The sequence below is a fragment of the Microcaecilia unicolor genome, chromosome 5 (assembly GCF_901765095.1).
Source record: "Microcaecilia unicolor chromosome 5, aMicUni1.1, whole genome shotgun sequence".
In the NCBI taxonomy this organism is placed as follows: domain Eukaryota; kingdom Metazoa; phylum Chordata; class Amphibia; order Gymnophiona; family Siphonopidae; genus Microcaecilia; species Microcaecilia unicolor.
The window spans coordinates 179459094-179476808 of record NC_044035.1 but is presented as its reverse complement, the minus strand read 5'-3'; the positions used below and the strand labels follow the sequence as shown (position 1 = coordinate 179476808).

General features: G+C 45.9%; 1 protein-coding gene across 1 annotated transcript in view; it reads left to right on the top strand.

Annotated features, from left to right (window-relative positions):
- Window positions 1-17715, top strand: part of RFWD3 (ring finger and WD repeat domain 3) — a 188734-nt gene that overhangs the window by 154274 nt on the left and 16745 nt on the right. Inside the window, 2 exon segments of the mRNA XM_030203630.1 lie at window positions 4269-4487; window positions 16127-16133. Coding sequence (XP_030059490.1) covers window positions 4269-4487; window positions 16127-16133 — 226 coding nt within the window.

Here is a 17715-nt window from a genome sequence, read left to right as displayed (position 1 = left end):
CTATGATCCCTGACGATGTGTGCCTGCCATGCTATAATCTGACCCCTTAATACCCGCTTTCATTCCCTCCAAATACTGGTCGGATGTGCTTCTTCATTATCATTAAGCTCTATATATTCCTTTATGTACTTTTCCAATTCAGCTATATTCTGTGGCTCTAGGAGTAAGGCTTCGTTTAGCCTCCAATGGGACGGCCTATAGGCCTTCTTCCCATCCTCAGCGTTAGCACCACCAGAGAGTGATCCGACCAACTACAGGGCTCGATAGTCACCCTTTCAACCTGCCTCCTCACCATCGCATCGCCCAGCCAATAGTCATTCTCGAGTAGGTTTTGTGGAGGGGGGCATAATGGGTAAAATCTTTTTTCAGTCCCATTGCGTGTCTCTCCATAAGTCAGTCAGCCCCCCACCTTGCCAGCCAGGACTGGAAGGCTACTCTATCCTCCCTGTGCGTATTTTGCCACCCCCCCTGAGTTACTCTAGCTTCGGGTCCAGTGTCAAGTTCATGTCGCCCCCCTATCACCAAATGACCCTTTAGCATGCTTTTGTAAAATCCTCTCCAGTTCCTGCATAAATATCCTCTGATTCTCATTGGGTGCATATGCACATACCAGTGTGTAATATTCCTTATCAAGGGAGACCACCATCAATATATATCTGCCCCGCTGTATCCCTGACCGTTGCTATGCACCTGCCAGGGTAGGGACCGGGATAGAGCTATCAAAACTCCCCTCTTTTTCTGAACCTCTGTGGCTGATGCACATCTATATATGGGTAATGCTTATTAGTTCATTAAGTATTCATGGACTTTTCTAAAGTGGGTCCTCCTGGAGAAAAACCCTACATCGGCTTGCTGGCGTTGCATTTCCCTAATACCTGCTTCCGTTTTTGCGGAGTATTCAAGCCCCGCACATTTATAGTCACACATTTAAGCATTGTATAGATAGACAACTTCTTCAGTTATAACGCATCATTATAGCATATCTCAATATTAGCCACCCCATCTCTCCCACCCTTCTTCCCTCCCCCACCCCTCCCCCCTCCTCCGCTCCTTCCTTCTCCCTCCCCCCTAGTCTCCCCTTCCTTCCCCAAAACCTTAGCACCTTTACCATAGTCTGGATGGTGCAACACGGAGGTGTTTGTAACTCACTAGTACCCCTTCCACATTTTTAGCTATTAATATCTTTAACTTAACTCTTATCTTGCTCCCTGTTTAAACCAATGATCTATATTACCCTACTGCACCTTATAACCAACAATAACTTTCGACCAGGCCAGCTTGCCGCTCTCCAAGTCCACGGCACCTGGTAAAACTCGCCACAAGGGCGCTCCTGTTAAACAAGTGGGATCTTATCTCCCATTGTTGCCATGCAAAGTCAGGTTGAGGCGTCCCGCTGACTTCTGGCGCTGAAGTCCGACTCTGACCCACTCTTTGCCATCTGGGGTGGGTCCTGGGATCCGCTGGCCATCGATGGGCCGCTCCGCTGCCGAGGGTATATCCATCTGATAGTCTCCCTGCAGTATTCTCTGCGCCTCTGCCAAGGTTTTGACCATGTGCGTTTCCCATCCTTGTAGAATGCTAGTCCAACGGATATCTCCAGCGATAACGAATATCCAGGTTCTCGCAACTTTGCCGTTACCGGCTTCAACTCAGCCCTTCTCTTCAGGGTGGCAGCCGCCAAGTCCTGGTATATTTCCACCCTATTGGTGTCCCATTTGTAATCCTTTATTTGTCTTGCCGCTGCCATGACACGCTCTTTCACTTTGAAGTCCTGGAAGCATGCTATAATACTTTTGGTAAGTTCTTTCTATTAGCCCCCAGGGCCCGATGTGCTCTGTCCAAGTTTATTTTTTCTGGTGGAATCGGATCCTCCGTGTTCGCTAGAATATCGCTGGCCATTTGCTGGACCACTTGCTCGCTATTTTGATACTTTGAAACCTCCGGCAAGCCCGAATGCGGATGTTATGGCGCCTGCTCCTATTTCCAGGTCCTCCAGTTTTTCAGAGAGAGCTGCTGACCTATTCGCTCATCTGCGATCGCCTCTCAAGGAGCCCAGGGACTCCGAATGGTCATCTATTCGGCCTTCCGCCTCCTCCACCCGGTGTCCGAGCTCAGCTATCTCCCCTCTCAGGTCAGCCCCCAGCGTCGCCAGCTCTGACCTCATGGCTTTAAATCCGATCGGATTTCCTGGATCCAAGCGCATAGCTCCGGCAGTCCGGCCCCCTAGGCTCTCCCTGGGTCTGCGATGCTAACATGTCTCCCGATGGTTGCATTCCGCTCCATATTCGCTCCCGCCATTTCTCGTTCGCTCTGGCCGCCATGTTGCTGATTCGTCGCGCCTTTCTTATACGCGAATTTTGACAGTTTTAGCGGCGTAGACCGCCTTTGCATGGACGTCTCTGGCCTGCCTCCGCTCCTCGTTCTTAAGTGGCGCCGTTTTCTTTGCCCTCCTTGCTTATTGTAAGTGCCGGGTAGCGCTCTTTGCACCTCGGGTACTCGGGGAGCCAGAAGTTAGGCAGCCATGCTCTCTCCGGTGACGTCACTTCCTCCCCAAGAATTAGACATTCTTGGCTGCAAAATAGCTCAGCTTTTTCCTGCCAAGTTCTTGTCTACCGTTTGCACCTCCACATTGTTGGAGCTTGGAGCAAGAGATGGTAAAATACCACCTCTTTGGGGAATGCTGTCAAGCCATACTGGAAGTTTTCAATATCCCCTACTTGTATTGCAGCTACTCCAAGGTGGTGGTGGGGGATATATAAGTTCTTGTATTCTCTGTCACTCCAGTAGTGCCCTATTTGCATTTGGATTTATGTGGTTTAATAAAATGCTATAGAATCCTGCTATTGGGTTTTGCAAGAGTAGAAAACCAAGTATCTCTTCAAGATTCTGTCCCTCCATACCACAATGAGAATCCTTGGCATGAGGTTCTTTGTATGATTTTTGAGAAAGTGGCCTCAGGATTGAAGGTGAGCTACAAGAGCTAATTGACAAATGACTGAACAGTATTTCTAATTTAAACAGAATACCACAGCCTTCGAATTTTTATCAAGAAAAATCAGTACATCAACCCCACAGAATGGCAGCAAATAGCATTCCTTTCATCCTGGTTAAAAAAATATTTCGAAGAGATGGTTTTGTGCCTGCTCAAGAAGAAAGAAAAAATAATTGGAGATTGATCTGGCTGTTTAAGGACACAATGGATGCCTGGATTAAAACTGTAATCAAAAAACCCTTTGTGACAGACACAATTGAAAATAAATAACTGTTCCTCTTATTTCCAGGTTGCCTCTTAAAATATACACAGAGAAGAGCAACATAAGAAATGCCCATTCCGAAAGCCGATATTTGCTAATCACTAAAAACTGAAATATATAGATATAATTTATATGAAAATAAAGAGAGCCTATACAGAGTTTGAGACAAGAAGCAGAAGAGACTTGGAACTTAGAATTCCCTGCCTGGCTAATCCTCTGTTTTAGTTCAGTTTTCCAGTTGGTGTCTATGTGCACCAAGTGAGCACAGTCTTACAGTGGTAAAATATCAGACAGCACCCTTAGAACCTTGATCTAGAAGAAACCGGTTTGTGGAATAGCTTTATTTAAAGTTAGGAACAAAGGATTTTTACCCCAGAAGGCTTAAGTTTCCAAATATATTCAAATTAATTCCGAATCTTCGCTTCCATCAGAGACCATTCCCCTACCTCAATCTACCACCTAAGTATAAATTGTAGTCATAAATTGAGAAAATGTGCAAAGTTATGCAGAACATGTGGCATACCTTCACAAGAAACTTCAGTGGATGAATTATATGCATCTACAGATTGAAACTTTTAAGAGAATTTTTCATGAGAGAATTTTTCAAGGAACCCCCTAAGGTACCAACTCTTGGTATGTGTCATAGAATAATAATTGTTTTTTTGTAATTTCAGTTGTATTCAAGTTGGTGGTGGTCCAGGTGGTGATCAAGGCTGACCCGACCAGCTTTTTTCCCCTTTATTGTAAGACTTTCACTACTTGGGTAGAGTGTATATATGTACACAAACACACAGGTAAATGCTATTAATAGAGACAGATGTAGATTGATTGGAGTCTGGGGAAATTGGCTTTGCCTGTTGGTCTTTTTCCTGCAGTCATTTACTAGGTTATATAGATTTGTTTAGCAATAGCTGAAAATATATATATTTATATTATTTATTAAAATCTGTATCAGTATTAATAGATTAATAGGAATATCTAGAGCTCTGAAACCACATTGTAATATTCTTGCAGGTGTCCTGTGGTGTCTTTGTCATACCTGCCTCGTATGGCCTCTGTCAGATTCCCTTGTGGTGGAATCTTGGCTGGTACGTTGGAAGGAGCCTGTTTCTGGGAGCAGAAAGATGCCCACTTCCGGCCCCATCTCTTTACCACTAGAGCCTGGGGGCTGCACCGAATCCAAATAGAGAGTAATACAAGGCACTGCCTAGTGACTTACAGACCAGGTAAACTGCTAGTTACTTTGATGTACAGGCTTAATAAATTACTTTTCAGGACAGGGGGCAGAACAGTCAGACCTGGATCTGGTGAAATCAACAAAAATGCACATTTTCCATGATGCCGTATGCTTTGCCAACTGATGCTTAGGCTGCTGCTTACCACAGAATCTTAGAAAATCGATCCTATCAATTATTGACCCTGATCGTACCGGAAATTCTGATGGCATTCTTCATGTCTCCCACTGAAGACAATTGTGTTCCTACCTCCCTCTCAAGCTCCTGCTAATCTGTGCAACGAGCTCTTCTATGAATTGTTTGACCAGCACAGAACAGATGAACTATGCAGGTCAAATGGTGGGATGCCAGATTCAAGATCATGTCTAATCTGAGCAGTTTCTTTGACTAGAGAATTAGATCAGGGACACGCACTGGACATTGTATATATTTGGATTTCGGCAAAGCTTTTGACGTTGGAGGAGAGAGAGCCTGAGGTACTGATGGCAAGGGGGTATGAAGGAAAGCAGAGATGATGGAGGAATAGAGAAGAAACCAGATTTGCGATGGGGAATGGGGAATGGGGATGATAGGGAGCCAGAGGTTTTGGTGTAGAATTTTAGAGAAGAGGAGGACAAGTAAGGGCATAGTCTAGTGGCACAAAAAATCGGAGAGGATTATAGGGGACAGAGTAGATGTGGATTTTGGATTTGATTGCTCTTCTTCCAAACTGGATTTCATGCAAGTTAGGCAAAGTTGATTGTAAGCCCTCTGATGATGGTCCCCTCTCTAAGTTTATACATAAGGGATTGGATGCAGGGCGGTCTTAGGCCGAGGCGGCCGCATAGGGCCTCGCGCTTAGGGGGGCCCCGCACGGCGCGCCTTACCTCACCTCAATGCCTGCAGCAGTGATCTGCCTCCCGTCCTCTCCTCCCGCGCGACTTGCACCTTCCCCGCTCTCGCCATCTACGTGGCCGCATGTTTTTAAAGTCCTGAGGAGTTCTCCCTCCGACACCGGCAATTCACATAGCCAGCCTTCTGCCAGCGGTCGGTAGCCTCTCCTCAGACGCGTCCCACCTCCGCACAAGACAGGAAGTTGCATTAGAGGAGGCGGGACATGTCTGAGGAGCGGCTCCGACGCTGGCAGAAGGCTGGCTATGTGAATTGCCGGTGTCGGAGGAGAACGCCTCTGAGGAAATAAATTTAGAAGAAAATCTGAGCCTGCTGACACTTCCACATCTGTGAGATGCATAGAAAGAAAAAGGGAGGAAGGCAGGACAGGCTGGAAGCAGACAGTGAGGGGAGGGGGACCAGCAATAATGAGGGCTGCAGAAAATAGCAGCAGAAGGAAAAGTTTGTTCCTGAGTCAGAAATTGAAGCAGACTCTATAAACAGCATGATGAGGAGAGCAGGCATCCCCCACCCCTTTTCCCTCCCATCCTGATGTCTGTTCCCACCCCACCCTCCTCAGCCTGCACATGCCAGCTGGCACTCAGCCCTGATGCTGTGCTGCCACCAGGGCATCCACGCGCTTCTGATTTGAACAAATGCTCCTCATCTTGCTGAAATGTGATCAGCAGCACTAACTTCCACCATAGTCTCAGCACAGTCCGACCTGTCTGGCTGCTCCCTTTTATCTATCTTCCAATCTGTCTACAATTGGCTCGATGCTTAAAGGCGCACACAATTAAAGCTGGTGGCAGAAGTGGTACCTGATGTCCAGTTTCCAATTGACACAGTTCTTCTGCATGACTTATGATGAGTGTTACAAGGGAAGAGAGGAGAAATGTTGAGCAGGAATAGAGGGAAGGAAAGACAAAGGAAGGAGATGTGCATGGTGGAGGGGAAGGGAGAGAGAAGAAATGCTGGACATGGATGTAGGGGAGGAAAGTAGATGCACATGGATGGAGGGGAGTGAGGAGAAATGCTGGATATAGATGGAGGGGAAATTGCTGAATTTAAGGGCTGGATCGGAACACTTTGAAGGCAGATGCTGAAACTGGAGAAAGGATAGGGACAGGGCTATAGATGGTAGACAGGACACAGGAGGATTGGGGACATGGTGAGAGAAAAATTATCAATGGAAAGAAGACACTGCATAAAACAGAAGACACTGGGACCAAAGCAAATAGAAAAACTAAATGATCAGACAACAAGGTAGAAAAAAGTATTTTATTCAGAAATTATTAATTGGAATATGTCAGCTTTCGGAAATGTGCATCTGTGATATTTTGCATGTAAGTTTCAATTTTTCTAGTATTGCTGCATGCTGAGTCTGACTTCTTGAGGTAACTTTCCACAGTTCAGTATTTGCCGTCATATCTGTTGTCATGTGTTTTTCATGTTGTGATCAAGGTGCAGTATTCTGCTAGCGTGTAGTATTGCAGCCCTTTTTGGGGTTTTTTTTTTTTTCACTAGATTGTGTACTGGGTTTTTAGAGCCCGGTGTAATTACAGTGCTGCCTTTCCACTCATAGGTTGTAGTTTCGTCCTTTCCTTGGAATTAGTGCTGTTATGATTTGGTAAGGTTATGAGTGGTTGTTGCACAAGTTTTGTGTATAGTGTTTTGCAGTGGAGAGATTGTTGTGTTGGCATTACTAAGGTGGCACCAAACATCAGAAAGGGTGTAGAGCCTAAATCATGACACACTACCTCTGAAGGATCTACATATGGTCATTAATAAAAGGAACTCATTGTGAACACTATCCACCACAAAAGGGTGTTTTGTGTGGCTTCTACATGAGAATTGTGATATTATGATCCCTTGCTTCATATTGTTGACGGTCTGCATTTCCGTATGGGTGGTATATTGATATATTAGGGTCTGCCCAGTGTAATATTTATGGTACAGTAAGGTTCTGAGTGTGTTTTTGCACAAATTTGTGCATAGTGTTTGCAGTTGAGCAATTGTGGTTAGTATATGCTTTGAGCAACCACTTTTATTCTTTGTCATATGATGCATATCTAATATTAAATTTAATTAAAAATCTATCTCTAATATAGCTGATTTATGGAAACATTTGGTACTGTAAATGTGTTGTGGTTTTGTTTTAATGGAACCTATGCACTTACATCTTTTTGGCTACTTGGGGTTGGGGATCTCTGTGTTGCCCTCTCTGGTTTGATGGGTTACCAGAGTAATAGGGGAATTTGAAAGTACTGGATCTTTTCTTAATATTTTTCCTTTATTCTCCTTTGTTATGAGAATTGGAATTACTAATTGTAGTGGACTTGAACTGAATAATTTCTGGGGAGGGGGGGTCATGATAGCATTGTGCTTATTATTTCAATCAGTTTTTTCTGTACAAGTTTAGCTTCATTTGTCTTTATTTGAAATTTCATAATAAAAATTGAATAATCTTATCAATGGGGTGGGGCTAGGGCAGGGGTGGGGCTAAGGCAAAGGCGGGGCTAGGATGGAGCCCACCACATTGGTCTGCACAGGGCCCCACACTTGCTATGACCGGCCCTGATGGGATGGTGAAATTATTTGCACAATGTTCAGAGGAAAGTTGGTGGGAAAAGTGGCATTTGAATACAAGTTTACCTAGTTATCAGCCTACTGCTCTAATAATTAGGCAGCTACTCCAAAGTTCCAAATAATGCATAGATGATCCTTGTAGGATCCATTATAGTTGTTGAGTGTAATTAAATCCTCCTGCAGTAACCTTTACAAGAAAATAATTCACAGTTTGGCTAACCTTTTGCATACTAATGCCTTGATGTGACTTTTTTTTTTTTTTTTTTTTAATGTGATTGCCATTTTTACTTTTCTAGCATTTGGGTATCTTTGTCAGTAGGTTAATCTAAAGATTAGAAGTTCCTCCTAGTCATGTAAATGGTTACATCTGGTGACACTGAAACAGAGTTTTTCCAGAGATTTCCAGCAAAGACTCTGCTCAGGACAAATGTGACGGAACCCACAAGGGAGGGAGCGACGCTGGATCTGGTGCTCACAAATGGGGATAGTGTGTTAAATGTCCAAGTGAGTGCCCACCTGGGCAGCAGTGACCATCAAACGGTTTGGTTTGATTGATATTACAGCTGAAGGCAGGGCGGCCACTCAAAAGTCCTGGATTTCAAGCGTGCTGACTTTAGTAAAGCGGGGGAATACCTGAGGAAGGAGCTGATGGGCTGGGAGGGCGAACGAGAAGTGGAAGGACAGTGGTCCAGGCTGAAAGAAGCTATAAATATGGCCACAAACCTTTATGTAAGGAGAGTAAATAAAAGCAAGAGAAAAAGGAAACCGATATGGTTCTCCAAGCAAGTGGCTGAGAAAATAAAGGCTAAAGAGTTGGTGTTCCTGAAATACAGAAAAACTCAAAAAGAGGAACACTGAGAGGAATACCGGATGAAACTGAAAGAAACCAAGAGAGAGATACGTCTGGCGCAAGCGGAAGAACAAATGGCTAGAAATGTAAGGAGGGGTGACAAATTTCTTCAGGTATATTAGTGAAAGGAGGAAGACTAGAAAGGGAATTGTGAGACTGAAAGATGCTGCAAACCGCTGTGTAGATAATGATGAAGAAAAAGCAAATTTGCTAAATAGATACTTTTGTTCTGTTTTCACAGAAGAAAATCCTGGAGAAGGACCGCGATTGACTGGCAAAAGCGTGAGAATGGAGTGGATAGAGCACCGTTCACGGAAGAGAGTGTGTATAAACAACTTGAAAATCTAAAGGTGGACAAAGCCATGGGACCGGACGGGATCCACCCCAGGATATTGAGGGACCTCAGAGAGGTTCTAGCGGATCCTCTTAAAGATTTGTTTAATAAATCCTAGGAGACAGGAGAGGTTCCGAGGGATTGGAGAATGGCAGAGGTGGTCCCTCTTCACAAAAGTGGTGATAGGGAAGTAGCTGGAAACTACAGGCCGGTAAGCCTCACTTCGGTTATTGGAAAAGTAATGGAAGCGATGCTGAAGGAAAGGATAGTGAATTTCCTGGAAGCCAATAAGTTGCAAGATCTGAGACAACATGGTTTTACCAAAGGTAAATCGTGCCACACGAATCTCATTGAATTTTTTGACTGGGTGACCGGAAAATTGAATCATGGACATGCTATAGACGTAATCTACTTAGATTTCAGCAAAGCGTTTGACACGGTTCCCCACAGGAGGCTCTTGAATAAACTTGACAGGCTGAAGATAGGACCCGACGTGGTGAACTGGATTAGGAACTGGTTGACGAATAGACGCCCGAGGGTGGTGGTTAATGGAATTCGCTCGGATGAGGGAAAGGTGAGTAGTGGAGTGCCTCAGGGATCGGTGCTGGGGCCGATTCTATTCAATATATTTGTGAGTGACATTGCCGAAGGGTTAGAAGGTAAAGTTTGCCTTTTTGCGGATGATACTAAGATTTGTAACAGTGTAGACACCCGGGAGGGAGTGGAAAACATGAAAAAGGATCTGCAGAAGCTAGAAGAATGGTCTAAGGTTTGGCAATTAAAATTCAATGCAAAGTGATGCACTTAGGGAGTAGAAATCCACGGGAGACGTATGTGTTAGGCGGTGAGAGTCTGATATGTACAGACAGGGAGAGGGATCTTGGGGTGATAGTATCTGAGGATCTGAAGGTGACGAAAACAGTGTGACAAGGCGGTGGCTGTAGCTAGAAGGTTGCTGGGCTGTATAGAGAGAAGTGTGACCAGCAGAAGAAAAGAGGTTTTAATGCCCCTGTATAAGTTGTTGGCAGGACCGGTCTTAGCAAGTGCGGGGCCCTGTGCAGACCAATTTGATGGGGCCCCATCCTAGCCCCACCCCCACCTTAGATCCAGGGCTGGCCCCCCCTCCCTTCCTCCCAGCTCCAAGGCCCCCCGAGGCCTCCCTCCGAGCTCCAGTCCCCCTTCCTCTGAATTTTAAAAGTTACTCATCGGGTTACAGACAGCGGCAGGTAGCAGCAGTGAAAAGCAAGCGAGCTCGGCGCTTCAGGAGCCTTCCCTTCCCTCTCTCAGCTCTGGTTCAGCCCTTATGGAAACAGGAAATGAGGGCGGGACCAGAGCTGAGAGAGGGAAGGGAAGGCTCCTGAAGCACTGAGCAGCTCGCACTCTTTTCACTGCTGCCACCTGCCGCTACCTGTAACCCGACGAGGTAACTTTTAAAATTCAGAGGGAGGGGGATTGGAACTCGGGCGGTCGGAGCAGAGGAGCGCCATGCGGGGGCCCCCTTGAGCGCGAGGCCCTATGCGGTCGCCTCACGCTAAGACCGGCCCTGGTTGTTGGTGAGGCCCCACCTGGAGTATTGTGTTCAGTTTGGAGGCTGTATCTTGCTAAGGATGTAAAAAGAATTGAAGCGGTGCAAAGAAAAGCTACGAAAATGATAAGGGATTTGTGTTACAAGACGTATGAGGAGAGGCTTGCTGACCTGAACATGTATACCCTGGAGGAAAGGAGAAGCGGCTGATTATGATACAGACATTCAAATATTTGAAAGGTATTAATCCGCAAACAAACCTTTTCCGTAGATGGGAAGGCAGTAGAACTAGAGGACATGAAATGAGATTGAAGGGGGGACAGACTCAAGAAAAATGTCGAAGAATTTTTTCACGGAGAGAGTGGTGGATACTTGGAATGCCCTCCCGCGGGAGGTGGTGGAGATGAAAATGGTAACTGAATTCAAACATGCGTGGGATAAACATAAAGGAATCCTGTTCAGAAGGAATGAATCCTCAGAAGCTTAGCCGAGATTGGGTGGCAGAGCCGGTGGTGGGAGGCAGGAAAGGTGGTTGGGAGGCGGGGCTAGTGCTGGCAAACTTCTAGGTCTGCGCCCTGAAAATGGCGGATACAAATCAAGGTAAGGTATACACACAAAGTAGCACATATGAGTTTATCTTCTTGGGCAGACTGGATGGACCATGCAGGTCTTTTCTGCCGTCATCTACTATGTTACTGTCCTGCTTATTTTCGAAAGAGAAGGGCGGCCATCTTCCAACACAAATCGGGATATGGCCGGCCTTCTCCTAAGCCCGGCCAAATCGGTATAATCGAAAGCCGATTTTGGCCGGCTTCAACTGCTTTCTGTCACAGAGCCGGCCAGAGTTCAAGGGGGCATGTCGGCAGTGTACTGAAGGGATGGGGGCGTGGTTAAGAGATGGCCGGTCTCGGCCAATAATGGAAAAAAGAAGGCCGGCTCTGACGAGCATTTGGCCGACTTTACTTGGTCCTTTTTGTTCACGACCAAGCCTTGAAAATGTGCTCGAACTGACCAGATGACCACCGGAGGGAATCAGGGATCACCTCCTCTTATTCCCCCAGTGGTCACCAACCCCCTCCCACCCAAAAAAAATATATATATTTAAACATTGTTTTGCCAGCCTCTATGCCAGCCTCAGATGTCATACCCAGCTCCATCACAGCACTATGCAGGTCCCTGGAGCAGTTTTAGTGGGTACTGCAGTGTACTTCAGGCAGGCGGACCTAGGCCAATCCCCCCCTACCTGTTACACTTGTGGTGGTAAATGGGAGCCACCCGAAACCCACTGTACCCACATCTAGGTGCCCCCTTCATCCCTTAGGGCTATGGTAGTGGTGTACAGTTGTGGGGAGTGGGTGTTGGGGGGGAATTTGGGGGGGCTCAGCACCCAAGCAAAGGGAGCTATGCACCTAGGATCAATTTGTGAAGTCCACTGCAGTGCCCGGTTGGTGTACTGGCATGTGAGGGGGACCAGTGCACTACAAATGCTGGCTCCTCCATGACCAAATGGCTTGGATTTGGCTGGGTTTGAGATGGCCACCATTAGTTTCCATTATCGGCGAAAACCAATGGTGGCGATCTCTAACACCGGCGATCTCTTAAGGGCGGCCCAAATGTTGAGATTTGGCTGGCCCCGACCGTATTATCGAAACGAAAGATGGCCGGCCATCTTGTTTTGATAATACGGTCTGGTATGCCGCTTAACGGGGCCGTCATTAGAGATGGCTGCCCTTTATAGAGGGCGGCCCCGTTCGATTATGCCCCTCTATGTTACTATGACTTAAAGACCCCTCTGAGCATGTGTGTGGCAACTCAGCAGTGGCAACTCAGCAGCCAAGCGATGTGCCTTGCTTCTTCTTACCGTTAGTAATGACATTCAAGTTCTTGAGTTACTTGGGGGGGGGGGGGGGGTAATAAGGCCAAAGCCATGGCCTCACTTAGCATTGCAGCCCTTGCACGAGATAAACTCAGAGAGACTGTTATATGGAGGCCCCGGCAGAGCACGCTGCTCCCATTGCAGTGGCAGAAGAGTCCCTTCCAGTCATTATTGTTCTTGCAAAGGAAGTCTGGCAGCACATAGCTGGTCTAATTCAGGGCACAAAAGCGATCTTTCATTAGTGTCCATGCAGTCCTGTGACTCTCAGGTTGAAAGCATGGGAAGAACAGCCATTTTGATTCTTAAAAGGCACTTCAGGTTCAGGAAATTTGGCAGCCTGATAATGTATACTCTGAGGAAAGTCCTAGCACTTTGGCCTCAGAGGAACCCTTATGCCCTCAAGAGCTGCTGAGAAATCCCTGGAAGCAGGAGTTCCCTTTTCTCCAAAATTTGTTTTGCTCCTGCTTCTACTGAACTGTTCTCATGATGTTCAGGGCATAAGAAGCATCTCTCTCCCTTCCACGACTGCACGGAATGGTATGGAAGCAGTGTAGGCAGTTGGAAGGGCTGGATGATTGGGAAGCTCAGTTGGAGGTTTCATCCCCAGCCTCTAACCAAGGGGGCTCGTTTGCTACCAGAACTGGGTTTGTTTTGGACAGCTGGAAGGAGAACTCCTGCGAGTGAGATGGTCTTCTTTGGTCAGTCTCTTCAGGAGGGAGCTTTCATTGCTAATTTCTCCTCCCTGACTAGATAGGGATCTTTTCTCGTCCCAGGCTCCTCTGCAGAGTTTTGACTGCCTTCAAGCAATGGTTCTCCAAGCAAGTGGCTGAGAAAATAAAGGCTAAAGAGTTCGTGTTCCAGAAATACAAAAAACTCAAGACGAGGAACACGGAGAGGAATACTGGATGAAACTGAAAGAAACCAAGAGAGAGATACGTCTGGTGCAAGCGGAAGAACAAATGGCTAGAAAGGTAAGGAGTGGTGACAAAAATTTCTTCAGGTATATTAGTGAAAGGAGAATGACTAAAAGGGAATTGTGAGACTAAAAGATACTGCAAACCGCTGTGTAGATAATGATGAAGAAAAGGCAAATTTGCTAAATAGATACTTTGTTCTGTTTTTACTGAAGAAAATCCGGGAGAAGGACACACGATGGACTGGCAAAAGTTCATTTGAGAATGGAGTGGATATAGCACCGTTCACGGAAGAGAGTGTGTATCAACAACTAGAAAACTAAAGGTGGACAAAGCCATGGGACCGGATGGGATCACACCCCAGGATATTGAGGGAGCTCAGAGAAGTTCTGGCGGGTTCTCTTAAAGATTTGTTTAATAAATCCTTAGAAATGGGAGAGGTACCGAGGGATTGGAGAACGGCGGATGTGGTCCCTCTTCACAAAAGTGGTGATAGGGAAGAAGCTGGAAACTACAAGCCGGTAAGCCTCACTTTGATTATTGGCAAAGTAATGGAAGCGATGCTGAAGGAAAGGATAGTGAATTTCCTGGAACAAAATGAGTTGGCAAGATCCGAGACAACATGGTTTTACCAAAAGGAAATCGTGCCAAACGAATCTTATTGAATTCTTTGATTGGGTGACCGGAGAATTTGAACCGTGGACATGCTATAGACGTAATCTAAGTACAGATCGCTTTTGTGCCCTGAATTAGACCAGCTATGTGCTGCCAGACTTCCTTTCAGCAAGGCTTTTGACACGGTTCACCACAGGAGGCTCTAAATAAACTGGATGGGTTGAAGATAGGACCCAAAGTGTTGAACTGGATTAGGAACTGGTTGAAGGATAGGCGCCAGAGGGTGGTGGTGAATGGAGTTCGCTTAGAGGAGGGAAAGGTGAGTAGTGGAGTGCCTCAGGGATCGTGCTGGGGCCGATTCTGTTAAATATATTTGTGAGTGACATTGCCGAAGGGTAGAAGGTAAAGTTTGCCTGTTTGCGGGTGATACTAAGATTTGTAACACAGTGGACACCCCAGAGGGAGTGGAAAACATGAAAAAGGATCTGAAAAAGCTAGAAGAATGGTCTAAGGTTTGGCAATTAAAATTCAATGCGAAGAAATGCAAAGTGATGCACTTAGGGAGTAGAAATCCAAGAGACGCGTATGTGTTAGGCGGTGAGAGTCTGCTAGGTACGGATGGGAGAGGGATCTTGGAGTGATAGTATCTGAGGATCTGAAGGCGATGAAACAGTGTGACAAGGCGGTGGCCGTAGCTAGAAGGTTACTAGGCTGTATAGAGAGAGGTGTGACCAGCAGAAGAAAAGAGGTGTTGATGCCCCTGTACAAGTCGTTGGTGAGGCCACACCTGGAATATTGTGTTCAGTTTTGGAGGCCGTATCTTGCTAAGGATGTAAAAAGAATTGAAGCGGTGCAAAGAAAAGCTATGAGGATGGTATGGGATTTGTGTTACAAGACGTATGAGGAGAGACTTGCGGATCTGAACATGTATACCCTGCAGGAAAGGAGAAACAGGGGTGATATGATACAGACGTTCAAATATTTGAAAGGTATTAATCCGCAAACAAACCTTTTCCGGAGATGGGAAGGCGGTAGAAACGAGAGGGCATGAAATGAGATTGAAGGGGGGCAGACTCAAGAAGAATGTCAGGAAGTATTTTTTCACGGAGAGGGTGGTGGATGCTTGGAATGCCCTCCTGCGGGAGGTGGTGGAGATGAAAACGGTAACGGAATTCAAACATGCGTGGGATAAACATAAAGGAATCCTGTGCAGAAGGAAGGGATCCTCAGGAGCTTAGCCTAGAATGGGTGGCAGAGCTGGTGGTTGGGAGACGGGGCTAGTGCTGGGCAGACTTATACGGTCTGTGCCGGGGCTGGTGGTTGGGCGGCGGGGATAGTGCTGGGCAGACTTATACGGTCTGTGCCAGCCGGTGGTGGGAGGCAGGATAGTGCTGGGCAGACTTATACGGTCTGTGCCAGAGCTGGTGGTGGGAGGCGGGGTTGGTGGTTGGGAGGCGGGGATAGGGCTGGCCAACTTATACGGTCTGTGCACTGAAGAGGACAGTACAAATAAAAAAGTAGCACATGAATTTATCTTCTTGGGCAGAAGGATGGACCATGCAGGTCTTTTTCTGTCGTCATCTACTATGTTTACTATGTTTCGAGAAGAAGTAGCCTCGGTCCATGGATCCTTCCAGACATCCTACCAGTAGAATATTTTGAAAACAGATGGTCATTTTAACATCAGGTTGGTGGGTCTCAAGAGTCTAGATAAAGTACTATCTTCAGCTATTGGAACTTTTTCCAATTGTCCACTGATGGCATAAAAATCAAGCACTAAACATCAGGAAATACTTACAAAAGAACTATTCCCTCTTGCAGGCTAATGTGGTGAATCCGTTCCACATAGAAAAGTGGGGAGGGATTCTGTTCCACGTATTTCCTGATCACAAAAAACAATGAGAGGATTCTGCCCCATCCTAGACCTTAAAGGCCACTGAAAAATTACTAAGCAAAAATTCAGGAAGATTTCCCTGGGCTCCTAATTCCTCTTCTACGAAAAGAGGACTCGCTTTGTTCTCTAGACTTGAAGGATGAGTATACCCATATACAGATACATCCAAGGCACAGCGTATCTACACAATCTGGGAGTGCATATGTTTTTGGACAATTGGCTGGTAAAGCACACTTTTTGAAAAAGGATCAGAGACATAATCGCACTTAACTATTCGGGTGTTGCAGTTGGCAGGGTTTGTCATCTAAGACCAGCGCAGCAATTGAAGTCCATAGGAGCCATCTGGACACAACTTCAGCAACTGCTTTCTTCCCAAAAAAGAATCATGATTTTATCCATTGTGGAAGAAATTCAGAAGAGTTGGCAAGTAGCAGCTGGTCCAAATGTTAAGGATGCTGGGCCACTTGGCCATCCATATGACACCCCTGCCATACCTTCATTTGAGTAGCAATATAGAGAGGGTCCAAAGTCCAAAATACAGCAAAAAGCACCAAGAGTCTTAAGAGATGGGACACTTCTTTATTGATAAACATCAATTTTCCAATGGTGGACCCGACACGGGCCGTGTTCCGGCACACAGTGCCTGCATCAGGGGTCAAGTGTGTTCAAAGACCGAGCTTCTTCCCTACAAAATAGAGTTGATGCGTTAGGTTGAAAAGTAGTAACTCATGGTGTCAAGATCATAAGGTCCCTTTGTATAGACTCTAAATCATCACATTCTTGGCCCTAAAATAGATGCTCTTTATAGAATTACCCTGTATAGTGCCAGATTTTTATATATAAAAGGCATTAAATATATGAATGTCTTGATATTGGGCCCAGCAGTTAAACTTGGGATGCATAGGAAGAGAATTTGTTCACGGATTATCCCTATTTAAAGAACTCAACTGCGGCAGGGCAGCATATGGGAAACCGCTGCCGCCCCCTTTTTGGAAAGCAGAAAAAAAAAGGTAAATTTGTGGAAGGAAGGAGAGGGAGGGAGATGTGAGACTGGGGGACAGGGGAGGAGCGGAGCTGGGGCGGCAGACCATTCCCTTCCCTCAGGCTGCAGACTTGGGCCGCTCCTGTTACTTAGACTATACCCCACCTCTGCTCTTTCAGCTCATTCCAACACAGTCTTCTGGAGATACCAACTAATCCCATCTGTGGAATTGACTTTAATGAGATGTGTGTATTTGTGCTTCACCTCACACCTGTGGAACTTGTTTCCTATTGAATTGTGTTTTGAATGTTGTTGCTTACAGTTTCACAAATAAGTAAAATATTGTTTTGTTTAAACAAAGATTTGGTGATTTAAATATTAGTAATGAAGGTTTGTGTTGGATTGTTGTAATCTACTTTAAGGTTATTTTAAACATAAGCGGAATATCAAATTTTATAAATAAAGATTAAACCTACCTTTAGCATTAGTGAAGGATACAGTTTGCAGGTAAGCCTAGGCAGAGGTAAGGGTGGTAGGCAGCGAAGGAGGAGGAGAGGGAGCAGAACCCTTTATTGCTTCCTCAAACTCTGTCACTAGGCAGGTGGATAGTCCACCTAATGGTAAGGCAGATCCTCCTGAATCCCAAATAGCAGCAGGCAGAACAAAGCTTCTGCTGTCACTGGAGGCAGAGAGGTATACAAGGGATAAGGATGGAGATTGGCAGGGTGGAAGGAAAGAGAAGGCAGAAAAAAAAGAGGGAAGAGAGGAAGACACCAA